Source organism: Tachyglossus aculeatus, chromosome 16 (genome assembly GCF_015852505.1).
Source record: "Tachyglossus aculeatus isolate mTacAcu1 chromosome 16, mTacAcu1.pri, whole genome shotgun sequence".
Classification (NCBI taxonomy): Eukaryota; Metazoa; Chordata; class Mammalia; order Monotremata; family Tachyglossidae; genus Tachyglossus; species Tachyglossus aculeatus.
Window position 1 is genome coordinate 1,488,720 of NC_052081.1, and position 27,903 is coordinate 1,516,622.

The 27,903-nt window shown below is 51.0% G+C and overlaps 1 protein-coding gene across 1 annotated transcript; it reads right to left on the minus strand.

The window, feature by feature from the left end:
* Positions 1-2,003: 2,003 nt before the first annotated feature.
* Positions 2,004-27,660, minus strand: CD86 (CD86 molecule). Its single transcript, XM_038758150.1, has 7 exons — positions 27,566-27,660; positions 11,241-11,296; positions 9,608-9,940; positions 9,052-9,363; positions 8,054-8,206; positions 4,749-4,797; positions 2,004-3,664 (listed from the first exon to the last, which is right to left on the minus strand). The coding sequence occupies exons 2-7, from the start codon at positions 11,284-11,286 to the stop codon at positions 3,565-3,567; spliced, it is 993 nt and encodes a 330-aa protein (XP_038614078.1). The 5' UTR covers positions 11,287-11,296; positions 27,566-27,660; the 3' UTR covers positions 2,004-3,564.
* Positions 27,661-27,903: the final 243 nt, after the last annotated feature.

Genomic DNA, 27,903 nt, shown 5'->3' on the forward strand with positions numbered 1-27,903 from the left:
TTCTCTAATCCCTGCTCCACCACTTGTCTGTTGTGTGACCCTGGGTAAGTCACTTAACTTCTCTGTGCCTCAGTTCCCTCAACTGGAAAATGGGGATTAAGACTATGACCCCTATATGAGATAGGGACTATGTCCAACCCATTGATCTTGTATCTACCCTAGCGCTTAGAACAGTGCCTGGCACATAGTAAGCGCTCAACAAACACCATTATTATTATTATTATTATTATTAGATACAAGCTAAGGAGTGCGGGGTCTCGAGTGCGGCACCATGCTTCAGCTCGGGGAGGGAGAGTTGTGATATTCCTCAGCTTCTCCTCAATTGTGTAAACCCACATAGATTTCCCACTGTGGATTCATTGCACTCATCATTAGCACCGTAATAACAATAATAATAATAATGATAGTGGAATTTGTTAAGTGCTTACTATGTGTGAAGCACTGTTCTAAGCACTGGGGGGGATACAAGGTGATCAGGTTGTCCCACGGGGGGCTCACAGTCTTAATCCCCATTTTACAGATGAGGGAACTGAGGCACAGAGAAGTGAAGTGACTTTCCCAAAGTCACACAGCTGACAAGTGGTGGAGAGGGGATTAGAACCCATGACCTCTGGCTCTCAAGCCCAGGCTCTTTCCACTGAGCCATACTGTATTTGTTAAGAACTGCACTAAGCGCTGGGGTAGATACAAGATAATCAGGTTGGACATAATCCCTGTCCCTTATGGGGCTTATAGTCTACGGAGGAGGGAGACTGGTATTGAATTCCCATTTTAAAGGTGAGGAAACCGTGACACAAGGAAGTGAAGTGACATGCCCAAGGTCACAGAACAGGAAGGTTAAGACTGTGAGCCTAATGTGGGATGGGGACTGTGACCAATCTGATTATCTTGTCTTTACCCCAGTGCTTAGAACAGTGCTTGGCACATAGTAAGCACTAACAAATACCATCATTATTATTATAATGATTATTATTATTATAATGATGGCATTTGTTAAGCGTTTACTCTGTGCCAAGCACTGTTCTAAGCGCTGGGGGGATACAAGGTGATCAGGTTGTTCCACGTGGGGCTCACAGTCTTAATCCCCATTTTACAGATGAGGTCATTGAGGCTCTGAGAAGTTAAGTGACTTGCCCAAGGTCATACAGCAGACATGTGGTGGAGCTGGGGTTCAAACCCATGACCTCTGACTCCAAACCCTGTGCTCTTTCCACTGAGCCACACTGCTTCTCTGATTACTATTACTATGATTTAATACTAGCATTATCATTACTTAGTACAGTGCTCTGCACACAGTAAGCGCTCAATAAATACGATTGATTGATTGATTGATTGATTATACTATACTAATACTATACTATATACTATACTATATACTAATACTATTGTATGACCTTTAAATACTAATAATACTATTAGTATTATGATTATTATTACTAATACCATTATTATTATTATTATTATGTGCTGAGCAGGAATTAGAACCCCGCTCTGCTGATTCCCAGTCCTGTGTTGTTTCCACTAGCCGACGCGGCTTCCGCTGTACTGAGCGCTCAATGTACGCAGAGCTCTGTACTGGTCCCTGCGCCACGGTGGGAGGGGGCTCCAGGGCCGGAGTTTTTCTGGGTTCTGGTGGGACTGTGAGCCTCTCTCTCCCACCCAGCAACAGCGGTTTAGGACAGAGATCCAGCTCACCAGTGTGTGAGGTTGGACCCAGTTGGAACTATCGCAGGTAATGGGCGCTAATAGCCCCAGAAGCCCGAGAGATGCTCCTCCATCCCCAGGCTTGCCGGAGGAAGGCTCCGGCTTCATTAATAATTGACGGGCCACCCGACTCCCCCGGAGCGTGGGACAGGAACCGTGTCCGATCCGATTATCTTCCACCTATCTCAGTGCTTAGCACAGGGCTCAATAAATACCATTATTATTATGAATTATTCATTTTTATTGCGAGCATCGGTGCCCAGAGTTAATTGCGGGAATTTGATTACGGGAGACAGATATATACAAAATACAAATCATTCTTTTATTACCATGTTTGTTTCCATCAGGAAAATAAAAAAAATCACTCACTGGACCTGGGGACGGTGGGGTGATTTGGAGACCTTGTCATTGGCCATGACGGTCTGGTCCGATCCCCCATTCTAAAGGACGGGCATCCGTCCGGATGGTCAGGCAGGATTTTTTTCTGGATGTGTTTTCCTTACTCTGCCCTCGGCCCATCGGCCTCTTCCATGTGTTCCCGAGAACTCAGTCCTTCCTTTAGTGTAAGGGACAGAGTCCCCATTTCCCTGACCATCCTCTGTCCTGACAAACCTCCCTATGACCGGCTCCACGCTCCTCCACTGGTGCTCCTCACCTTCCCATCTCACTCTCTTCGCTCCTCCCAAACCCACCTTGGTTCCCGGCTCTCCGCCTCGGAGCCCTTCCTCATGCTGTTTCCCCATCCTTGAACCCCCTCCCGCTCCAGGACCACAACTTCTCTCCATCCCTGGCCAACTCGCTGACCTCGGGCAAATCACAACCTCTCTGAGCCTCAGTTTCCTCATTTCTAAAATGGGGACGAGACTCCTCCCTCTTCAATTGGGAACCCAGCGTCCGAGCGTCCACCCCAGTGCCCGTCACGGTGCTGAGCACATGGTGACGACGACAGAGCCTCAAGTGGGGAACAATGGACGAATAGGAGCCTGTGGGGAGGAATCAATCCTGACACTGGTGGGTGGCGTGGTGCCCCTCATACTCCCTGGTCTCTGTCTGTCGTGTTCCCACAGGGCACGGAGTGCAACGAGCCAGTAAAGGGGCAGGAGTGAAGCACGTGGCGACGTGCAAATGGAGGTTTTTACATAGGAAGCGCTTAATAAATACCATAACAACCACAATTATTATTATGATGCTCCCGGCTGCAGAATCCCTGGTGTGCTGTGCCTCGGGGCACTCAAGGGTGGAGGGCGATGACGGAGAGGCCCTAGAAGGCAGGTCAGGGAAAACGTGGTGCTGCCTGGCATCTTCCCAGCACCATGCCCAGCTGGAGGCCAGCCCGGAGTCTGAATCTCACCCCCTCGCCCCAGCTCGAAGGAACAACCTGGATGCTGCTGGCGTGTAATTGGCCCCACTGCCCACAGAAGACCAGGGATGAGGGACCCCGCAGATCCTGCTGCGGAAGGGATGACGGTCCACCCCTGTCTGCCACAGGGGAGGCGTCAGGTCAGCGATGCGAGGGGTGGAGCCGACGTGTCATCCCCTTGCGGCCCAGAAGCCCAGTGGTGGGAACTAGATCTCGCGGGCCCCAGAACCAATGCCCTGGGCCCCAGCCCACGGCAGCAGGGTCGGGTGGACCGTTCGGACAGGCCAGGCAGCAGGGGAGGGAGGGGTAGGCGAACGACGCACATCCGAAACCGCTGGCAAAGGGGGGGTGTCCGCGTGGCTAGTGGCGTGCGCCCGGGTAAGTCTCTAAAGCTTTGCTGATGGGTAATTCCGCCCCGGCCCCGAGGAGGCCCATCTCCAACCCTAACCCTCCCTCCCCGCACCCCTGTTGGGATCCTGCTTCCTCGGGCTTGCCGCTCACTAGAAGGGGCCCCGCGCATTCTCCGAGGTGCTTCCGTCGTACTTGTGGCCTTCTGCACATTCAGCCCTGGGGCCCCCCGTCAGCTCCACGGCTTCAGCCCTGAGGAAAAAAGAATAATGCTATTTGTTGAGTGCTTACTATGTACCAGGCACTGCTGTAAGCACTGCAGTATAGGCAAGATAATCAGGTTGGACATGGTACCTGTCCCACGTAGGCCTCACTCTTCACCCCCATTTTAGAGAAGCAGTGTGGCATAGTGGAAAGAGGACAGGCTTGGGAGTCAGAGGTCGTGGGTTCTAATTCCAGTTCCACCACTGATAAACTGTGTGACTTTGGGCAAGTCACTTGACTTCTCTGTGCCTCAGTTACCTCACCTGTAAAATGGCTATGAAGACTGTGAGCCCCACGTGGGACAACCTGATGACCTTGTATCTCCCCCAGTGCCTAGAACAGTACTCGGCACATAGTAAGCGCATAACAAATGCTATTATTATTATTATTGTTATTTTAAAAATGAGGGAACTGAGGCCCAGAGTAGTGAAGTGATTTGCCCGAGGTCACACAGCAGATAAGTGGCAGAGCTGGGATTAGAACCCAGGTCCTTCCTACTCCCAGGCCTGGGCTCTATCCACTAGGCAACACTGCTTCTCTAAACAGGAGTTGGGAGAGATGTTGCCGGCAGCTGGACCCCGTTCCCGGCTTTTCCCCGCCCTCTGGCTGGGGCTGGGGGCTCGGATCCCCGATTCGGCAGCTGGAATTGGGCGAGGGAAAGGCCCAGGGGATGACTCTGACCGAACTGTCCCCCATCACTGCAGACTGGGGGTGGGGGGAGGGGGAAGAGGAGGCATTGTGTACTAGGCCCGGAGCTCTATGAGGTCCTCCACGGGCCTCCTAACCTCCAAGCTATCGGCCCCAGAAACCATAGCGGCAAGGAGGGCAGGAGAAGGGGCCATGGGGCAGGGGGCAGGGCCCACTTAAACAATCGCCACCCCTCTGCGTTCCTGCCCACCACTGTTTTGGGGACCCCATGGAGGAAGCAGAGATGAAGCTGGGGGAGACCAGGGAAGCAGCGCAAATTTCCATTAGCCTCTTTCTTGGCTTCCCCCCATTCCTGCCCCCACTGCCCTGCATATCTAGTATAAAGAAATGCCCCCTGCCCCGAGGTGGGGGTCTGACAACTCACCTTTCCTCTGGCACCTGCGCTCTCCCAGCCACATTCTGACTGGCAGCTCCTAGAATGAGAACAGAATGGGATGGAACGAGATGTGATGGGGTGGAACAGAACGGGATGGAGCGGGATGGAATGCGGCAGAACAGGGCAGAATGGGCAGAAAGGAGTGGACGGAACAGAGAATGGAGCGGGACAAACTCAGTAAGGAGAGACTCTGCAGGAGGAGAAGCCTTGATCTGGCTTCAGGCTGAGCTCTGGAGGCAAGGAAAGGGCAGCTTTCTCCACTCAAGGTGGCTTCCACTGTGAGCTCAACGCTCTTTTGGGCCCCAGTGTTGGGAGTGCGGGGAAGGAGTGGAGCTAGCGGCCCCCAAACCGTCCCTCGGGACAGCTTGGGCAGGAGATGTTCTCCGCTCTGCTCATGGTCAAGCCCAGCACTCAATCCTGGGGAAGGAAGGGTAGGAATAGGGGTGAGTACCTGACCCTTGGGGGCCTAGAGGTAGGGGGAGGAGGGGCAGCACGGCCTAGTGGATATAACCCAGGCCTCGGAGTCAGAAGGACCTGGATTCTAGTCCCAGCTCTGCCATTTGTATGCTGTGTGACCTTGGGCAAATCACTTCACTTCTCTGGGCCTCGGTTCCCTCATCCGTAAAATGGAGATTGAGAGTGTGAGCTCTACGTGGGACATGGACTGTGTCCAATCTGATTACCTTATATCTACCCCAGTGCTTAGAACAGTGCCTGGCACATAGTAAACACTTAACAAATACCATTAAAAAAAAAAGAGGGGACTCTGCTACTACTCCTGGGAGGGAGTTTGGGGTGGCTTGTCAGGGCAGGGGTCTGGGAAGCTGGATTAAATCAGTAACTCAGAGAACCAAGAGCAGCCACATCCCTGGACAGGAAGAGGTTGAGGCTGCGGGAGGGGTGTGGAGGGGTAAGAGGGGAGTGGTTCCATTCGCTTTCGGGCCCCCTTGCAAGTCACAACTTGTTGGAGAGGATGTGGATAGAGCCTGCAGGCTTTTGGCCTTGCATTATCTGCAGGCTTGCAGGGTACTGGGCCTTCTGCTTTACAGTGAGGCCACCTCTGGGCCCTGGGAGGGAGGCAGCCCTCCTTCCCCACCCACCAGGAAGTGGTCTCCCTGCCATAGGGGAGGGGCTCTTACCACGGCCGCGTGGGAGAGGGAGAGGGAAGGATCATGTTCTTCACCCCCCACCCCACCCCCCACAACCTCCTCCTCGCCCGGGGAGCGAGAGTGAGTTCCTCTCGGCCCGATCGGACTTCCCAGTTGTGGCCAGGACCGGAAAGGGGAAGCCCCCCCGGGGTGGGTAGGGGGTTGTCTGCTTCAGGCCCCGTGCAGCCAAGCCTGGGAACAGGAAGCACCGGGCCCAGCGGGAGGAAGCCGGCCTGGTCGGCTCAGGCTCTGCAGACTCGGGCTTGGGGCGGGTGGGCGCGTGAGGACCCGGGCACAAGTTGTCTTCTCCAGGGCTTGACCTCTGAAAGCTGGGGTCCGAGGTCTTTGTTGACAGGGTCGGGGTGGGAGCAAGAAGGGGTGGGCCTAGGGGGTGCCGGCAGACTGGGGTAGGCTGCGGAAGCCAAGCTGGAGAGATTCGTGTCTGGGTGTTTCCAATTCCTCTGGGATGCTCTCAGGTCTGGTTGGAGGCCGGGGTTGAGAGAGGCTGGAAGTCTGGCTAGGCATTTGCACTTGGATTTGCTCCCTTTATTCCCCCCTCCCTCACTCCAGTAGCACTCATGTCTATATCCGTCATTTATTTCTTTATATTAATGTCTGTTTCTCCCTCTACACTGTAAACCCATTGTGGGCAGGGACTGTGTCTACCAACTTTGTTCTAGCGTTCTCTCCCAAGCGCTTAGTACAGTGCTCTGCACACAGTAAATGCTCAATAAATACGCTTGACTGATTGATTGATCTCCAGCAGAAGACATCTCTACTTGGATGTTGAGGTGTTGAGGCCAACACCTCAAATGTAACCTGTTTCAAAACAGAATTCCTTGTCTTCCCATGCAAACCCTGTCCTCCCCCGACTTTCCCATCACTGCAGACAACACCACTATCGCCCCATCCCACAAGCCTGTAAACTTGGCATTATCCTTGATTCAGCTCTCTCATTCAACCCACATATTCAGTGTCACCAAATCCTGTTGTTTGAACCTTCACAAAGTCACTCACAATGGGCAGGGAACATGTCTGCTAATTCTGCTGTACAATGTTCTCCCAAACATTTCGTACAGTGCTCCACAAATAGTAAGCATAGTAAGTAAGCACAGTAAGCAGTACCATTGAGCGACTGCTCAAATCCATCCTTTCCTCTCCATCCAAACTTCTGCCATGTTCATCCAAACATATCCCTCCTTGATTACTTCATCAGCCTCCTTGCTTATCTCCCTGCCTCCTGTCTCTCTCAATGCCAGTTTATATTTCACTCTGCTGCTCGGATCATTTTTCTGCAAAACTGCTCAGTCCATGTTTCCCCAGTCCTCAAAAACCTCCAGGCTTTCCTCATCCATCTCTGCATTAAACATGAAATCCTCACCATTGACCTTAAAACATTTAATCAACTTGCCTCATCCTACTTCACCTCACTGATTTCCTACTAAAATTCAACTTTCACATTTGGCTCCTCTAACGCCAACCTACTCACTGTCCCTCGATCTCATCTATCTCGCCGCCAACCTCTTGCCCACATCCTGCTTCTGGTCTGGAATGCCCTTCCCCTTCATATTTGACAGAACATCGTTCTCCCTACTTTCAAAGCCTTATTAAAAGGCCTCTTCCAAGAGGTCTTCCCTGACTAAGTGCTCATTTCCTCTTCTCCCACTTCCTTCTGCACTGACCCAGAATTTGGATTAGGACCATTTACTCACCCCTCCCTCAGCCTTCCAATATTTTATATCCATATTTGCAACTTATTCTTTACATGAATGTCTGTCTCCCCCTCTAGGCTGTACTCTCATTGTGGGCAGGGGACTTTACCAATTCTGTTACACTGTAATAATAATAATAATGATGGCACTTGTTAAGCGCTTCCTATGTGTAAAGCACTGTTCTAAGCGCTGGGAGGGATACAAGGTGATCAGGTTGTCCCACGTGGGGCTCACAGTCTTAATCCCCATTTTACAGATGGGGTAACTGAGGCTCAGAGAAGTTAAGTGACTTGCCCAAGGTCACGCAGCAGACATGTGGTGGACCCCAAACACTCAATACAGTGCTCTGCATGCAGTAAGCCCTCAATTAATACAATTAATTGATTGATTGATTGGAGGATGGATGGAGCAGAATGAGGGCTGAGTCACTGACCGTCCCGGTCCCGGGGCCAAGGCCATTTCCTCCCCTTCTTCATGATGAGGAGGGCCACGGTTCCTGCCGCCATCACAGACAAGATTCCGAGCACCGCGAGCCAGGTGAGGAGGTGGCCAGGTGGGGCTGGCTGGATCGGTGGTGTTGGCAGCTCTGGAAAAGGGCAGCGGCTCAGTATGAGTTTGCTAGAACCTATGCACTCTGCACCACTCCCCCAACTGCCAGAGCCCCTTCAGAGCTAGAAGAATGCTCCAGGGAGCCAGGTGGCTCACTCGCTGTAGACAGGAGTCCAAAAGGGAGGCCGGTGCAAACTCAGGGAGATGCCCAGGGCCTCCAAGCCTCGGATAGAAGAAGGAGGGTCCCCCCACACCTAGTCCCAGGTGAGCTAATGCCCACCTGGGGGGGTAAGTTTTGAGGGAGGGTCTGAGGGACTGTCGCTGAATGCCACCCCATCCAAGGGCCAGACCCACCCCAGGGCCGGCCCCAAACTCCGACGGCCCCTGGAGGTCCAGCCCAGAGCTGTTTATCGTGGCCCCAGCCCCAGGCTGTGCCCAGCATCTTTGGGACTGGGTGAAGCAGGGTGGCCATGGGCCTGAAGGTCAGGCTGCCCCAGGGGCAGCCCAGAGGGAGCCCCCGATCCCATTCCCCCAGTGACATCACATCGGGTGGCACCAACCCGGGCATCAACCTCAGGGGTGGGCTGGTTCAGAGAGGCAGGTGCCGTGCCAATATCTGTGTCATTTCAGTTTTCTGCACCTCAGTTCCCTCTTCTGTAAAATGGGTTTTAAGACTGGTATCCCCATGTGGGACAGGGACTGCATCCGATCCAATTAAATCACATCTATCAGCATTCAGAACAGTGCTTGGCACATAACAAGTGCTTAACAAATACCATAATTACTATTATTATCTGCGATGGTGCGATGACCTGAACCTACCCCCTGTTGGGCTTCCCCCGCCCCTTGCCCTCCTACCTCCCCTTCAGATGTATGTCTTACCTAGATGATAAAGCTCGGAGGTGAGGGATCCCGAGGGTCTGAGTGGATGGAGCACACAGCTGATGTTAGTTCCAGGGGCCAGCCAAGCCTGCACGGTCAGCCAGCTGCTGACCTCGAAAAGCTTCGTGCTGGGATCCTTGGACACGCGCATCTCACTGAAAGGTTTGGTGGTCACGTTCTCCGTCTTGACCACCCATGACAGGCCCCGGGGCTTCGGATAGCCTCCCGCCGCCGAGCAGGAGAGGTTCACCTCTTCCCCGGGCTGCAACGTGCCGTTGAAGTGGGACACAATTTCTGGCCGGCTGAAGTTGGCTGGAATCAGAACAGAGGAAGGGAGGGCTGGAGAGAGCGAGGTGTCTGGAGGTCGGGCTAGGTCTGGAGTCACTGGTAAGCTCATTGTGGGCAGGGAAGATGTCTGTCTATTGTTCCGTTTACTCTCCCAAGCACTTAGTACAATGCTCTGCACACAGCCAGTGCTCAATAACTGCGATAGAATGAATGAATCACTGCACCCCACCCCTGACCGCTCTGTGGCCCAAGTCCCCTTCTTCCTTACCCATCACCACCAGCCTCGAGGGAAACTGATGCAGGACGTTACGGCGAGGGAGCTTGTGGAAAAGCACCAGGCACTTGTAAAGGCCCTGGTCCTCCAGCTGCACCTGACCCAGGCTCAGACTCAAGGCACTGCGGTTGAATCTCGTGCGGTTGATGTATCTGGAATCGATGTTGTCCCACTTCTCCTGGCCATGGAACAGCTCAAACAGGGCGGCCTCTCTCTGCCAGAAGATCACCAGGTCATCCAGGGGATACTGGTCCAGCTTATAGTTGCATGGGAGCTCTGCTGTCCCGTTGTAATACACCTCCACCTGGTACTCCCCAGAAGTGGCCACTGGAGAGGGGGTCGGGGAGGGAAAGAGGGAGGGGGAGAAATGGGAAGATGGACATAGATAGAGGGAACAGAGAGAGAAACCCAGAGAGGTGGAGCATTACAGTCAGAGTGAGAGAGTCAGAAAGATAGACAGGGATGGAGTGAGACAGAGCGAGGCGGATAGACACGGAGAAAGATGGAGACATAGGCCAAGACGGAGGAGACAAAGATAGATGGACAGAGTAAAAGAAATACCAAGGGAGATAAAGAGATGAAGAAAGAGAAAAACAAAGAGTCAGAGTCAGGAGACACACAGAGGTGGTGGAATGAAGAGAAATACAGGGATTCAGAGAGATAGAGGGAGAGAGACAGAAAGAAGCCAAGAGAAAATGTAAAGGAGTGAGAAAAGAGAAGGAATAGCAAATTATTTCTCTACAGCACGCACTAGCTTTGGGATCGTGTCACAAGCATCTGTAGGTACCTCTAGATTTGCATGCCTGGATTTGAGGCTCTACAGCCTAATGGAAAGCGCAAAAACTTGCCCATTCTTCGCATCCTGTGTTGAGGTAGTTAGTTACAAATGGGATCGTTTCACAGGTCACGTTGCAGGTCAGGGTCTATCTATCTCCCCCTCCCCAGGACCAAGATGAACTAGTCTCCCCTCTTGATGGGAACATGGAGCTCTCCTCCCGCAGGCCATCTCTCAGCTGGACCCTTCCCAGAACTCAGCAAGAAACCGGTAAAAAAAAATGGCCACCACTTTGGCCCTGATGATTGGGTAGATGGAGCCCAAAGTGTTCCAAGATCCCTGGGGAGGGGAAATAACTCACCCCGCTGAGCGGCAGTTGAATCAGTTGCTATAATATAAATTTCTAAAGGTCCAAACCTGGGCAAGGACTCATCTGAAAATGTTCCCTCAGATCGAGACCACTGGTAATCAAGAGCATGGGCAAGCTAGGGGCCGGTGTACCCACAGTCAGTCAGTTAGCCAGTCAATCGTATTTATTGAGAGCTTACTGAGTGCAGAGCACTATACTGAGCACTGGCGAGAGTATAATATGATAATATAAGTTCCTGGAACCCACCCAAGCCTCTGGGGGTCTTAGCCGATGGCTCACCCATGTAAGGGTGTGACCTAGGGCAAGTCACTTCACTTCTCTGGGCCTCATCTGTAAAATAGGGATTAAGGCTGTGAGCCCCATGAGGGACAGGGACTGTGTCCAACTTGATTGCCTTGTATCTACCCCAGTGCTTAGAATAGTGCTTGTTACATAGTAAGCGCTTAACAAATACCATCATCATCAAGGCCCAGGGTTCTTACCAAACAGCAGGGGCAGAAGCAGGAAGAGGGGGCTGCTCAAGTCCATGATGGTGTAGCTGAGGAGGAAGAGAGAGAAATGAATTAGAGAACCAAAGGGAGGGGCTTCCTCCTGCCCCTCGGGAGGACAGAAGGCCGGGTCCACCATTATTTCCCCCCTCACTGGTAGCCATGGGAACCAGGGCCCTGGATTGGCTCAGAAATCCATCCTCGGAAATCCAGTCAAAAACAACGAAGGGAAGAAAGGGGTTGTTCTGACTACCATGCCTTACTCCTGACTTCTCAAAGCAGTTCATTCATTCAATCATATTTTACCTGTTTGTGGCTGCCAAGAGGACGGCATGATGGGCAGAGAGAAAGGAAATTTTATAATCAATCAATCGTATTTATTGAGCACTTACTGTGTGTAGAGCACTGTACTAAGTGCCACTCAGTCCTCCCTGGTTCTATAAACTCCAATCCTGGACCCCTCTCAGTGTGCGTTGGCCAATCAATCAGTGATAAGAATTGAACAGCTATGAGTGTGAAAGGCTGTACCAGGAGCTTGGGGTCACATTCCCTGCCCTCAAGGAACTTACTGTAGAATGGAAAATTTTTCCAGACTGAAGAGCCCTACACCTCTCGATAAAGAAGCTGTTCCATTTCCCTGATTATCCTGGTTGTCCTTCTCTGCCCCTCCTCAGTCTCCTCTGTTCTTTTGACCAGAATCAAGCATGCTGTCCCAGGTACAGGTGAATAGTAGCTTTAGATGGTGATGATGAAGATGGAGTCCCCCCACAGGAATGAAGCCACAGGAGGAAATAAATAGGACCAATAGCTTGTGTAGGGCCACTCTCACCCACTCTTGTCCCTGCCCGTCATGGTGCCACTGGGACCCGGAGGGCAACGAGTGAGGAGGAGGGCAGGAGTGCAGCCTGTGGCAGAGTGTAAATGTGTTCTCAGCCCCTCGCTTGCTATGTGACTTTGGACAAGTCACCTCACTTCTTTGGGTCTCAGTGGCCTCAGGACTCAGATCCATCCAAGGGAGGGAAAGCTATGTAAGGAATGATGCTTTCAGTGGCATCACTGCCCCTGAGGGACCAGCAGAAAGTGATTTTGGGCCCATCAGCAATTGCAGATGTGATAACCAGGCTTTTAGCAACATGCTCTTCTGCAGTAGCTGAAGTAATTTCCTTCTTTCAGGACCGATGGAGTCCTACGGTAGCAGTCAGGTGGAGAATGCGGGAGCAGGAAAGCCTGTCTCTCTTGTTCAGACCCACCCGTAATGGGCAGGAGAAGGAGCACAAAGATGCCTCCCTGTTCTGGTCACGGGTGCCTCAAATATCTCCGCCTGAAACAGCGGGTCTGTTTTCATTCAAAACACGTTTTGCGTTTCCAAGTAAACCCGTGACATATTCAAAAATATATTAACATGAAAATAATTATACTCATTTGTACCCAATGAAAAATATCCTCCAGGTGGGGATGATAGTGTGGAATGTTCTGTTTCGAGCAACAGGTGGTAATGGTGTTGAGATATTAGGACGGACAACCTGCAGGAGGGAGTTGATTCTAGGGCTAGTGGTTTGCACACAGTAGATTGGCAGCTCCTTGAGGTCAAGAACTGTGTCTACTAACGCTATTGAACTCTCCCCAGTGCTCAATACATTCATTCAATCATATTTATTGAGTGCTTACTGTGTGCAGAGCACTGTACTAAGCGCTTGGGAAGTACAAGTTGGCAACATATAGAGACGGTCCCTACCCAACAACGGGCTCACAGTCTAGAAGGGGGAGAAAGATAACAAAACAAAACATGTGGACAGGTGTCAAGTCATCAGAATAAATAGAAATAAAGCTAGAAGCACATCATTAACAAAATAAATAGAATAGTAAATATGTACAAGTAAAATAAATAGAGTAATAAATCTGTACAAACATATATACAGGTGATGTGGGGATGGGAAGGAGGTAGGGTGGGGGGGGATGGGGACGAGGAGAGAAAAAAGAGGGCTCAGTCTGGGAAGGCCTCCTGGAGGAGGTGAGCTCTCAGTAGGGCTTTGAAGGGAGGAAGAGAGCTAGCTTGGCGGATGTGTGGAGGGAGGGCATTCCAGACCAGGGGGAGGACGTGGGCTGGGGGTCAACGGCGGGATAGGTGAGAACGAGGCACAGTGAGGCGGTTCAGAGCAATACAGTGCACTGCACACAGTAGACTGGAAGCTTCTGGAGGGCAGGGATTGTATTAACCAACTCTATTGGAGTCTCCCCAGAACTCAGTACAGTGCTCTGCATATAGTAGTCCTTGGGGGCAGGGATCATGTCTACTAACTCTGTTGAACTCTCCAAGTGCTCATACAGTGTTCTATACATAGTAGGTGTTCAGTAAATACTACTGATTTGATTGATTCATGCATTAAATCATATTTATTGAGCACTTACTGTGTACAAAGCACTGTACTAAGCACTTGGAAAGTACAATTTGGCAACAGAGACCATCCCTACCAAACAACAGGCTCACAGTCTAGACGGGGGGAGACAGTCAACAAAACCAAATAAGTAGATGGGCATCAATAGCATCAATATAAATAAATAGAATTATATAAATATACACATCATTAATAAAATAAATAGAATAATAAATATGTGCAAATATACTCAAGTGGGGAAGGGGGGTAGAGTGGAGGGAGGGAGGGAATCAAGGCGATGGTGAGGGGAGGGGGGCTCAGTCTGGGAAGGCCCCCTGGGGGAGGTGAGCTCTCAGTTTGATTCAGAAATCATACCTGCCTCCTAAGGCAAGGACTATGGATACGAATCTGAAAGTATTTAAAAAAAAGTAGTAAAAAACCCAATAATGGAATATTGGAATATTTTCAATTAGATTTTTTTTGGCGGGGGCGGGGGGTACCAATACAAATAAAGTACATCAGCATGTTCTCTTTCTCAACTTACTCGGCACAAAGGCCCCTTGTGTTACTAGATCTCTGCTAAGTAGAAATGGTTTTAGTCCCTCTATTCACATCAATCAGAATACTCAAAGGGAGGAGAAGGGAATACTAATAATATGTGTTAAATGCCAAGCCCCGTGCTAAGCACTGGGATAGCTACAAGATAATCAGGTCGGACACAGTCCCTGTCCCTCATGGGGCACATATACTTTTCAGAAAAAGAACGACTGACATTAAAGCACAAATCACTATTGTAAAGAAATGCTGGATGAAGAGTGTTATTACAGAGGATGGCCGCAAAATCTATCTACCCCAGTGCTTAGCACAGTGCTTGGCATGCAGCATATAATACACATACGTATAGAGTTGACGGTGGCATCTGTGACATCTTGGGGTGCTTTTCCAGTAGTCTCCCCAAATGTAGTTTAGGTAGGGCCTCTCCATCATGCTTGTTGATCTACCAACCAATCAATCAGTCGATGGTTTTTATTTTGCACTTCCTCCGAGAACAGCCCTGTACTAAATGTTAGGGAGAGGTCACTGGAGTAAGTAAGCACCATCCTTGTTCTCCAGGAATTGACAGCCTACCTTCTGCAGAGCAGATGTAATAATAATAATAATAATGGCATTTATTAAGTACTTACTATGTGCAAAGCACTGTTCTAAGCTCCGGGGAGGTTACAAAGTGATCCGGTTGTCCCATGGGGGGGCTCACAGTCTTAACCCTCATTTTACAGATGAGGGAACTGAGGCCCAGAGAAGTGAAGTGACTTGCCCAAAGTCACACAGCTAACAATTGGCAGAGCCGGGATTTGAACCTATGACCTCTGACTCCAAAGCCCGCACTCTTTCCACTGAGCCACGCTGCTTCTCAGCGTGCTTGTACTGAGCACAGTAGTATTAATAGTGCAATAGGACTAATATCCTCCTCTCTCTTGGGAGAGAAAAATAGAGCAAGTAGTCACACTCCCTGCCTTCCAGAAGCTGACGTTGTACTGTGTGCAGAGTACTGTGCTGAGGGCTTGGGAAAGGACAACAGAGCAAGTAGACATGCTCCCTGCCTTCAAGGAGGGAGTTTACATCCCTTTGGCGGTTTTGTCAGCAGGTCTGGAGGCTTTTCAGTTCTCTTGGCTCTGACTGCTGTGATGACCTACCCTGTGGCTTGGTTAACTGGTCTGAAGGAGGGCTCGGCAAGCCCGGGACTGTCAACCTGGGAAGGCCCCAGGCCATTTCGACAGAACATAGTGCCCAGAACAGGCCGAGGGAGAGCCGAGCGGGCTGGAGAGACTTGGCTGTCTCCCGGCCTCACCAAAAGGGGTTCTGAGCTCCAGCCCAGAAAGAGGAACTGAGGGAAGGTGGGGAGAGGAGGTGCCCGAGGGGGCCAGCACGGAGTTTTCTCCCTCTGCTCGCTTGGGGGAGGCCGAGCCGACAGGTGGGTGGCACCATCCATTCAGATGAGTAAGGGTGCAATTTCGATCGGAGGGAGAGTGAATGTAAAGTCCGGAGGAAACCCCCTGGAGTCATCAAATTGGTCCCCTGAGGAGTTCTAGTGAAGTGGATTAGGAATCCCTCTCTCTAAGGCAGAATCCTTCCTCCCATCACCTCCACAGACCTTGTGAAGCCCAGTCAGCAGTGATTCTCCTCTGCAGGCATGAAAACCAGGGCAGGCCCCTGCCTCTCTGACTCCACTGCCTGCTTGGAGGCCTGGAGAGAGGGAGGGAGAGAGTGGGATGTTGAGCCTCCGGTTCATCCCGTCTGACACTCAAGTGGGGTGTTCTGTGGACTTTCCCTTCCAGAAGACTTTCCCGATCACTTCCTCCCCTGAGACTGACCTTCACACACTTCCAGTTCTCACCCAGGGTGGAGTTGAAGTTCAGGAGCTTCCTCTCCCCACCTCAGATTGGGTGCGGGGTTCCATCTGTCCCTCTTCAGCTAATACTTCACCAATCCCCTTTGGAGAACTCATTCACTCCCACGGCTTTAGCTACTGTCGCCAACCAAGTGTTTCCCAAATCGACCTCTCCAGCCCTGACATCTTTCCTTCTCTGCAGTCTTGCGTTTCCTTCTGTCTTCAGGACGTTTCTACCTGGATGTCCCGCTGCCACCTCAAACTTAACATATAAATCCTCGTCTTCTCACCCAAACCTTGCTCTCCCCATGATTTTCCCATCACTGTAGACAACACAACTATCCCCCCTAACAAGCCCGTAACTTTGGCATTATCCTTGATTTATCTCTCTCATTCAACATGTCACCGAATCTCCTCGGCTCTACCTTCATAACACCGCTAACATCTGTCCTTTCCTCTCCATCCAAACTGCTCCTCTAAAGATCCAAGCACTTATCATCTCCCACCTTGATTATTTACCTCCTCACTGACCTCCCTGCCTCCTGCCTCTCTCCACTCCAGTTGTTATTTCACTCTGCTGCCTGGATCATTTTTCGAAAAAAAAGGCTTCATCCACATCTCCCCGCTCCTCAAGAATCTCCATTGGTTGTCCATCCACCTCTGTATCAAATAGAAACCCCTTACCATCGGCTTTAAAGCACTCAAAAAACTTGCCTCCTCCTACTTTACCTCACTCATTTCCTCCTCTAGTCCCAGCTTGCTCACGGTGCCGCGATGCCGCGATCTCGTTTTTCTCACCTCTGACACCTCTTTCATGTCCCCCTTCTGAACCGGCTCTCCGTCCCTCTCCATATATGCCAGACCATCACTCTCTCCACTTTCAAAACCTTATTAAAATCATACCTCCTCCAAGAGGCTTTCCCCCAATTAAGCCCTCTTTCCCCCAGCTCCCTGTTGCTTTTGCATCACCTCTGCACTTGGATTTTCACCCTTTAAGCACTTTTTTTTGGATGGCATTTATTAAGCGCTTACTATATGCAAAGCACTGTTCTAGGCACTTGACATCCACCCCACCCTCAGCCCCATAGTACTTTTGTATATAATTGTAATTGATTTTAATGTCTGTCTTCCCATCCAGATGGTAAGCTCCTTGTGGCTAGGGAATGTATCTACCAACTCGATCGTGCTGTAATCTTCTAAGCCCTTAGTATGGCTCTCTGCACACAGTGTGTTCAATAACTACGATGGATGGATTGATTGATAGATTGATAGCCAAGCCCTGTCCTTTGCAAACCACGGCTCCTGCCCCACGCCACAGAGTGTGGTTGCTCAGATGCTCCCTGTCTGCTCAGCCTCCTGGTCTCTCTCCCCTCAAGCCTCCCTTCGGCCTGCCACTTTCGCCTGTGTCAAAATTCGTGACCTTTCCCAAAGTGCTCCTGTCCTCTCTGATCCTGCCCTCCTCTTGCTGGGAGGAGCAGCCTTTGGGGGTCTCTAGCCACCCCTGGTTGTGGGGATCAGACCCCCGGGGTGTCCTCTTTCGAGGAGAACAGAAGTGTCTGCAGGGCATGGAGAGGAACAGAATCAGCCTTTAGCGATGATACCCTGCAGTAGACCAACGCGGGCTGGGGAGAAGAAGGGAAGCCCAACTTCCTCCTAAATCTTCCTAAATCTTTCCTCCCCTCTCTCTCCCCCTGAAAACTCCTCCCTTTCCCTCCACCCTCGACCCCCCCATCCCCATTCCCTCCCCACTGCCTATTGACTCACAGCAGCACCATTTCCCTTAACGTCCAGCCCCTCACTGTCTTCCAGACCCGTCAAAGGACAGTACCTTGGGGGCCAGGGGAGGGGGCTTTCCTCTGGGTTTTACAGTCGCTTCTTCTTCACTTGATAAATGTCGCTTCCCTGCTGACGCCCACTTGGTTTGCCCCAACCCCCAGGCCCCCGGGTACTCAGAAGAGCTGGGTTCCCAGATCTTTGTTTTCTTTTCACCGCCCTTCCTCCCTGGCACACCGACACCCGGCAGAGGAATCAGAGTTCTGTCACCCACAGGCAGCCTCGGGGTCAAAGAGCCTCCGGGGCGGGGGGTCAAAGATCAGGAGGAAGGCCTGTCAGAAACCAGCCCAAAAAACCGCAAGAGCCCTCCTCCTCCCCTCTGACACTTCACCTTCCTTTCCTCCCCTCCACCCTCTTCCTTCCCCTCTTCCTCCTCTCCCTCTTCCTCCTCCCTATATTCCACCTCCCCATCCTCTTCATCCTCCTCCCCTCTCCATCTTCTCTTCCTCCCGTTCCCGCTCGCCATCCCCCGCCGACCCCGCCTGCCCTGGTGGGAGCTGACAGAGGGAAAAGATGACTCAGTTTCATTTTCAGTCAGAGGCCCGTCCCCACACCCCCTGAAGAGTGTTTGAGGTTCCAAGGGCCAGGGACAGGACCCGGCCTCCCCGACTCCCTTAGCCCAGGGAGATGGGGGTTATTCCGCTCCTTATTTCGCGTGACCGCCCTGTCCCCTCCATATCTCACACGTCCCTTGGTTGCCTGTGACAGCAGACCCATGAGGGAGGGAGATTTCCCTGGGTGAGGTCAATGGGAGCGGATCACCGGCTGACCGCTCAAGGGAAGCAGTGTGGCCTAGTGGGAAGAACACGGGGCTGGGAATCAGGAGACCTGGCTTCCAATGCCAGTTCCATCACCTCCCTGCTCTGTGACCTTGGGCAAGTCACTTCATTTTTCTTGTCCTCAATTTCCTCCTCTGTCGAATGGGGATTAAATTCTGGTTCTCCCTCCCCCTTAGACTGAGAGGCCCACATCTGGGTCTGATCAGTTTGAATTGTACTCACCCCAGCACTGATCACATGCCTGGCACACCTTGAGTCCTAAGCAAGTATCACAATTATTATTCCCACTAGACTGTAAACTCCTTGTGGGCAGGGATTCTGTCTATCCTAAGGTACCATTCCAAGTGCTTAGAACAGTTCTCTGTAGACAGTAGTTTGTAAGTTCTTTGAGGGTGGGGATCATATATATGTTGCCAACTTGTACTTCCCAAGCGCTTAGTACAGTGCTCTGCACACAGTAAGCGCTCAATAAATATGATTGGTTGATTAATCGTATCTACTACTTCTACTGTACTCTCCCAAGCACTTAAAACAGTGCTCTGCAATCAATCAGTGGCATTTATTGCGTGCTTACTGTGTGCAGAGCACTGTACTAAGTGCTTGGAAGAGCACAACGGACTTGGTGGACATGTTCCCTGCCTGCAGTGAGCTCACAGACTAGAGGAAGCTTATAATAAATAAATACTGCTGATTGATTGATTTATTGATTGACTGATTAGGGACCCATTGCCTGGGCACTAATAATAATAATAATAATAATAATAATAATTATGGTATTAGTTAAGTGCTTACTATGTACAAAGCACTGTTCTAAACCCTGAGGTAGATAAAAATTAATCAGGTTGGACACAGTTCGTGTCTCACATGGGGTTCAGTCTCTTAATCCCCATTTTACTGATGAGGGAACTGAGGCCCAGAGAAGTTAAGTGAGTTGCCCAAGGTCACACAGCAGACATGTGACGGAGCCAGAATTAGAACGCAGGTCTGCATCACAGGCTGGGCTCTTCTGCTCCCTGCCCCTCTAAGCCCCCCATGGAGAGAGATCTCTAGGCTTGTGGTGGGGGGAAGGCTGGGGTCCCACCCAGAATGGCAGGATAGACTCTTAACTCTTTACTGCCCAATCCATCAGGGTTTTTGCCTCTCCCCTATGGAGCAGGTCGGGGAAGGTCACAATTCTGGGTGTCACCCACAGAGGCCACAGAATCCTGTGGCCTAGTTAGGGAACAAAGGGAATCACCAATTGGGCCTCATCGATCATCCAAATAATGGTGATGTTCATTAAGTATTTACTCTGTGGTAGCACTGTGCTAAGCACTGTGGTAGATACAAGATAATCAGATTGGGCACAGTCCCTGCCCTACCTTGGGCTCAGTCCCTGCCCTACCTTGGGCTCGTTCTCTGAGAGAGAGGGAGAACAAGGATTGTATTCATATTTTACAGAGGAGGAAACTGAGGCTCAGAGAATTTAAGGGACTTGCCTTTGGTCACAGAGCAGTCCAGGGGGCCGAGCTGGGCCTTGAACCCAGGTCTCCTGATCCCCAATCCTATGCTCTTCCCACTAGACCTCACTGTCTCCATGGGTTGAGCCCGTGTGATTGCTCCCAGTTCTGAAGAGCCTTTCAGAGTGGCATTGCTTGGTGCGGCGGTGGGTTGGAAGGGTAGCGACAGCCAAAAATAGAAGCTAAGAGGAGGAACCAAGAAGGATGGGGCACTTTGTGGGAAGAGATTGTGGCAGGGGGAGGCGGACAGCAAGAAAAACGGAGGTGGCTAACTCTCCATCAACAGTGGTAGTAGTGAATGCCTACAGAATATCGAATGCAGAGATGCAGTGTGGCCTAGTGGACAGAGCAGGGGCCTGGGGGGCAGAAGGACCTGGGTTCTAATCCCGGCTCCTCCACTTAACTGCTGTGTTCCAGCCTGGTCTTCCGGCCATTTGGATCTTTTTCCACAGTGCCGTTTTCTTTGGTGGACTTTCCCACCCTTACCCTCGTGCCCCTTCCCCTCCTCTTTCCCCAAACCACCACCTTCCTGCCTGCTGAGCTCTCCCTCCTCCAGGCTCCCCACCCCCCGACCCCCACTTTCTCCTCTGGGCCTCCCCTCCCCCTTTCTGGTCCACCCCGCTGCCCAGCCTCCTCCTCTGTGCCTCCCCCTGCCTTTGCTGTGGAGGAGTTGGATGTTAAGCCATTTGTCTGGGGCCATTCCCCAAACTCCCACATGGCTTGATGCTTGTCTGGCAGGAATGCCCGCCCGGGCCAGGAATGTCCGATCTGGCCAGGAATGCCCGCCTCGGCCAGGAAAACCTCCAATCCCCCCAGGGGACCCCACCCTGCCCCACTCCCCAACCTACCCAGGAACTGAAATAGGAAGTTGGAGTAGAATGCTAAACTCAGATGGGCAAGGCGGGGACTAACTGGAGGCCCCAATGGAAAGGTCCCCTTCTCCAGGTGGGGCCCCTTCTGGTCTGCCTCCAGTCCTCCTACTTCTCCACAGACTGCTGCTCTCACAGCTCAGGGAAGCAAATCCCTGGGCAAGTCACTTCACTTCTCTGGGCCTCAGTTATCTCATCTGTAAAATGGGGATTGAGACCGTGAGCCCCATTTGCTTGGATGCACCCCAGCATTAGTACAGTGCCAGTCACATAATAAGCTCTTAACGAACACCACCGCAATTATTATCCAGAGGGGGGAGTAGGCAGAAGGGAAGAGACGCCAGGGGAGAGGTAAGCTCCCTAAGGTGAGGGGAATCGGGCAGGAAGACATGTCCATTTCCTTATGCTCAGTGAGCCTTCCTCCAGGAGGAGAAGTAGAAGGAAGAGGAAGGAGCTCTGGTCCTTTAGACTGTAAGCTCATCGTGGGCCGGGAATGTGTCTGTTTATTGTTATATTGTACTCAGCCAAGTGCTTAGTACAGTGTTCTGCACACGGTGAGTGCTCAATAAATACGAATGACTAACTGACTGAAATGTCAGAAGAAAGAGCGAGTGTAGGAGGTGGCAAGGCCTCGTGGTGAAAGTCTGAGTTGGAAGACCCAGCTTCAAGTTCGACCTCTGCGGCTGTGTGATGGGGGATCAGTTTGCCTCTGTAAAATGGGATTGATCCAGCCTGGTTCTTCTTCCTCCCCAGCTGCAGCAGCCTCTTCCAATCAGTCTATGGTATTCATTGAACACTTACTGTGTGCAGAGCATTGTACTAAGCACTTGCTAGAGTACAACAGAGTTGGTAGACACACTTCCTGTCCACAAGGAGCTCACAGTCTAGAGGGAGAGGCAGAAATTAAAATAAATTACAGCAATGGACTTAAGTGCTGTGGGGCTAAGGATGGGGTGAATATCAAGCAGCATGGCATAGTGGATAGAGCATGGGCCTGGAGTCAGAAGGCCATGGGTTCTAATCCTGACTCTGCAACTAGTCTGCCGTGTGACCTTGGCAAGTCACTTCACTTCTCTGAGCCTCAGTTACCTCATCTGTAAAATGGGGATTGAGACTGTGAGCTCCACATGGGACAGGGACTGTGTCCAACTCTATTTGCTTGTATCCACCCCAGTGCTTAGTACGGCATCTGGCACGAAGTAAGCGCTTAACGAATGCCATCGTTACAGAGCCAAGGGCGAAGGTGACACAGAAAGGAGAGGTAATAGGGGAGAGTAAGACTTAATCGAGGGTGGCCTTTTGGAGGAGATGAGATTTTAATAAAGCTTGGAAGGTGGGAAGAGTGGTGGTCTGTCAGGTATCCACAGAACAGCTCCTCACTCTCATGGTCTCCACTGTCAAGAGGTGGGAAATTTGGGCAGGGGGGAAGGCTGGGATTTCGGCTGATGTTGGGAAGTTTGGGCTGGGGGGAAGGTTGGGATCTCGGCTGATGGTTTAGAGATTCTGGAGGGAGGGAGATTCAGCCCTGCAATGCCACTGACACACTTGCACATTTGCCACCTCCCATAGCGCTTAGGTCCATATCTTCCCCAACCTATCACTCAAGTACTAACTCATTCACAGCTCCCCTTGTCTACCTTCCCCTTCCCTGTAATTCATTTTAACGCCCGTCTCTTCCACTAGACTGTCAGGTCCTCGAGGGTCGGGACCGTGCCTTCCAATTTTATTGTACTCGCCCAAGTGTTTAGTACAGTGCTCTGTACTCAGTAGGCATTCGATAGATATGACAGACTGATCGATTCCATCCCGTAACTATATTACTTTCACCGAGTTCTTCCCTGATGCCTGGGAAACTCCATTTTGGAAGCTGAAATGTAGGAATGATATTAATTTGGCCTCGACACCTACCAAGTGCGGTATACTGTATAGAGTACTTAGGAGATGTGGAACAGAAGCCATTGAAATGTCTCTTTTGTGCTTCCCTGCTCTAGGGCAGAAGGCAATATTTGGGGGAAGCATTTTAATGTCTGTTTTACTTTAAAATCTGTCTCTCCCTCTAGACTGTAAATTTCTCATGGGCAGGAAACAGGTCTACCAACTATGTGGTATTGTACTCTCCGAAGCGCTTAGCAGTGAGCTCTGCACATGAAAGAATGTCAGCTCCTTTGAGGGCAGATATCTTGTCTACTAACTCTAGTGTACTCTCCCAAGAGTTCAGCATGGTGCTCTGCACAAAGTAGACTGTAAACTCCTTAAGGGCAGGGTTAGTGCCCAGTAACTCTACTGGACTCTCCCAACTAGTAGGAGAAGCAGGGTGGATTGAGCACAGGGCTGGGAATCAAGACACCTGGGCTCTACTCCCAGCTCCAACTCCTGCTTGCCGTGTGACCTTGGGTAAGTCACTTAAATTCCGTGTGCCTCTGTTTCTTTAAAATGGGTATTAAACACCCTTTCTCCCGCCCCCTTAGATTGTGAGCTTCAGGTAGGACAGAGACTGTGTCTGTTCCGATAATCCTGAATCTATCCCAAAGCTTGGCACATAGTAAATGCTTAAAAACTCCACAATTATTGACAACATTTAGCACACGGTAGGTTCTCAGGATGTTCTAATGATTGATGGGTTCCAGAATTGGACCAGAGATAGCAAGTGGGAACTCTGAATGCAGTCATTCTGAGATCGTTAGCTGAAATTCATGGCGGCTCCTGGAGAAGCTACCTAAGATGGTATCTGGCCTGGAACAAGGGGGTGTTTCTCTTTCTCTCTCTCCCTTGCCCCTCTTCCGAGTTCCCGGCTTTCTGAGGCACACCGCTGTATTCTGCCCTCTCTCTGTGGTTAAAGCTGATAGCTCTGCAGGATTTTCCCTGGGCTCCCTGTCTTGCCAGATGGAGTTTCCCCTCCCCATCCCCGCCTCCATCCCTCCCCCCACCCCCAAAAGGAGCTCTGGAAGGAGGCTGGAACCTATCCCCCTCTTTTCTGTCCATGCGGTCGGGTTTCATGGGTTCATGTAGCATTGCAACGGTAGGGACCGTCTCTATATGTTGCCGACTTGTACTTCCCAAGCGCTTAGTACAGTGCTCTGCGTGCAGTAAGCGCTCAATAAATACGATTGAATGAATGAATGTGCTTTTCTTTATGGAGCTTTTCTCAGACTACAAACCCTGCCGGGTGCCCGCCTACATTTTCCCATGGAAAGAATCTTACTCCACACACTGGACACCCTTCCACCTCACTAGTAACCAAAAGGAACAGACACACCTGGGAGGAGAAAAAAAAAATATCTATTTTTGCATTTCTGGCTTCTATTTGTTTTTAAAACCTCAGGCTTACAGGTGCACAACTGGTTGGTTTTGGTGTGTGTGTCTGTGTGTGTACATGCAAGTGTGCATGTGTGTGTGTGTCTGTGTGTGTTAAACTATATTTAGAACTAGAAGCTCCCTCACTTTTCACAGCGCTCCATCAACCCAGTTCACTTTCAGTTCCGTATTTTAGGAAGCGCTCACTTGAAAATCTTTTCTCGGCAGGTGGGACAGTCTTTGGGTAAGGAGCGCTTCGATTTTCAAAAGCAGTCATGCAGGATCACTGCAGATGATTCTGAGCTTCCTTATTCACGGGACTATCCACGGTAGCAAAGTTTCAGGTTGTACCTTTGTTCGTTTGAGCGAAAAGTTCAAAGCAGGGCATGAGGGGTTGTGAGAGTGTGTGTCTCAGTGTGCTGTGGGCTCACATCGGAACATTTCATTGGCCGCCTGGGCCAGCCCATGACTTTGACTAACGCCTTTGCAACAGTTTGGCAATACCCACATTAACCTCAAACTTGCCTTCCACTTGCCTGCTTTGTGGCTTTGCGTAAATCACTTGGCTTCTCTGTGCCTCATCTGTAAAATGGGGAATAAATACCTATTCTCCCTCCTCCTTAGACAGTGAGCCCCATGTGGGACAGGGACTGTGTCCATCCTGATTACCTTGTATTTACCGCAGTGTTTAGTTCAATGCTTGGCACAAAATAAGTGCTTAATGGATACCACAATAATAGTGATAATATTCAAGCAATGGTATTTACTGAATTTACTGTGTACAGAGTGCTGCATTAAGAACTTGGGAGAGTGTAATATAATAGAGTTGATAGTCACGTTCCCTGCCCACCAGGAGCTTACAGTCTAGAGATAATTATTATTATCCTCTACACTGCAATCTCCTTGTGGTCAGGGAATGTGTCTGTTTATTGTTGTACTCTCCCAAGTGCTTAGTATAGTGCTCTGCACATAGTAAGTGCTCAATAAATACAATTGAATGAACGAATCAATGAATTGTTATTACAATCTGGGCCTCCTTCCGAGCGTTGCAGGGGTAGAAGAGGTGGGAACGCCAGGGGCAAAGCCTTCTGGATAATCTCCCACCCTCCATCTACCCCTTTGTTTGTTGGTTTGGATATTCCTTCTCAAGAGAACCATCTCCATCTTTTTTATGGGTTTTTTTTAAACAGTTACTACGTGCCAGGCACTGTACTCCACGCTGAGGTAGATATAAGATAATCAGGTTGGACACAGTCCATATCCCTCATGGGGCTCACGCTTCTGATTCCTGTTTTACAAATGAGATAACTGAGGCCTATCTCAAGCTTGGAACTCCTTCCCCTTTCATATCTGAGAGGCTACCACTGTCCCCACCTTCAAAGCCTTATTTAAATCTCATCTCCCCCAAGAGGCCTTCCCCGACTAAGCCTTCGTTTCCTCTATTCCCTCTCCCTTCTGCATCACCATTGCACTTGAATTTGTGCCCTTTATTCACTCCACCCGCAGTCCCACAGCGTTTTTGTCCATATCTGCAATCCATTTTAATGTCAGGCTCCTCTTCTAGACTGCGAGCTCCTTATGGGAAAACAGGGGAAAACATTGACTAACTCTGTTATATTGTACTCCCCCAAGCTTAGTACCATACTCTGCATACAATAAGGGCTCAATAAATCAGATTGGTTGATTGACTGTTCACTACTAAGTGCTTGGGAGAGCACAATAGTTAGTAGACCCGAATCCTGCCCACAAGGAATTTACAATCTGCCGGGGGTCAATCACAGAAGGTGGGGGGAAGAGACAGATGTCACCCGGCCCCACCTTGCCCCATTCACTCATTCATTCATTCAATCGTATTTATTGAGTGCTTACTGTGTGCAGAGCACTGTACTAAGTGCTTGGGAAGTACAAGTTGGCAACATAGAGAGACGGTCCCTACCCAACAACGGGCTCACAATCTAGAAGGGGGAGACAGACAACAAAACAAAACATGTGGACTCTTGAGGCCTCCCCTTACCCCCAGAGCCAACCTATGTTTCCACTACACCGTCCTCCCTCCACCCACACCCTGCTGGTGTCAGATGCTTTCCTCCATCTTCACCCGACCTCCCTCTCCCATTTCCAGTCCTGACTCCTGGTCATCTCTCAGCCCGGAGCCTCCGCATTACCTCTGTCAGCCATGCCGTCATGTCTCTCCCTTCCTATAAACCCGACTCAATGTTTGCTTCCTCAAAAGGACATCAGAGGCTGAGTGACACACAGGGCCAGCCCCACGGCATGCCCAGCCCAGGACCGTGACTCCAACAGACCCACACTCGTGGTTAGAGGTGGATAGTCCTACTTTTCCCCTCTCCATCCCTGATTCCCTCCAGTGCCCCAGCATGGACCTTCCAACACCCCTGACTCTTCCCTCTCCATCCCCGACTCTCCCCGACCCAGTGACCCGGAACAGATCATCCAATGTCTCTAGTGAACTTCTGGATATTTTCAGGCTCTGTGACTTCCTGGTGGGGCAGATTTCACATGAGGTGTGGAGCAATTTCCTTTCAATTGCTTCCCCCCGTCACCAGGTAGCCTCAGGGATTCCCTAGGGCCTGATGCTGGGAGAAGCCTTCCCAGTCCATCCCACCTTCCCCCAGACCACAGATCTCCGCAGAACTCACCCGGTCCCTTCCCCTAGCTGACCAGCTGATCTCCCCGACCAGACCGTGAGCAGCTGGCCAGAACCGCCGGTGGGATTTGGGGGTTCTCCTCTCTCCCAGCTTTCTCCCCTTCTCTCATTTTCCTTCCTCCCAGCCTCTGGCCGGTCTCCCGGCTAACCCGTTGAGGGTCATGGGGAGGGTGGTTTGACCTGGAACTCTGACCCAGTTCCTTGATCTCAATCCCTGCTGACGCACCCACCACCCCTAGCTCTCCCAAGGGGTCCCAGAGCTGGTCTTTCCTCCTCTTCCATGACCCTTAGGGTGGGGGCATGAGAGCCAAATGGGGCCTGAAGAGGTGGCCCATCTCCCCACTGCTTTCTGGCCCTCTGTCCCAATGCCAACCCTTTCCCGCTGCCCTGCCCCGGTCCCCTCGGTTAACCATGACTGGACCTGGGTGGGGCTGCCGTGGGAACCTCACAGTGGAGATGAGTTGGCCCTGACCCCTGTACGAACCACAACCTCACCCCAACTGCCAAACCGCCTTCTAGGGTGCTGGCAGGAGTGGTAAAGTCGCCAGAGGGCCCAGCTAACCCCACCAGGCGTAGAGTTTAAACTCTTCAGTTCCCGTGGAACGGAACTCACCGCTCTTGACCAGGTCCCCGTAGCAGAATGTGACCAGCTCCCCAACCTCACTCGGCCTTCCTCCTCCTCCTCTTTCTACTCCAGGTGAAGTAGACCGAGCTCCCAATCTGGAGGGAACAGCCTTCTCCGGCTCCGCAGTCGGAGCTCTGAGTGGTCAGGACTTTCTTTCACAAGCCTGTTCCTCTTTCCATCTCCAAATTTTCCGCTGGTAGGGTGGTAGGAGAGGGATGTTAACCCTTGCTTGCCATCACTGACATCCTGGAACAGCTCAGAACTTGGGGCAAGGTGTGGCAGAGTGATATTTTGGTGACCTCATTCATTCATTCATTCATTCATTC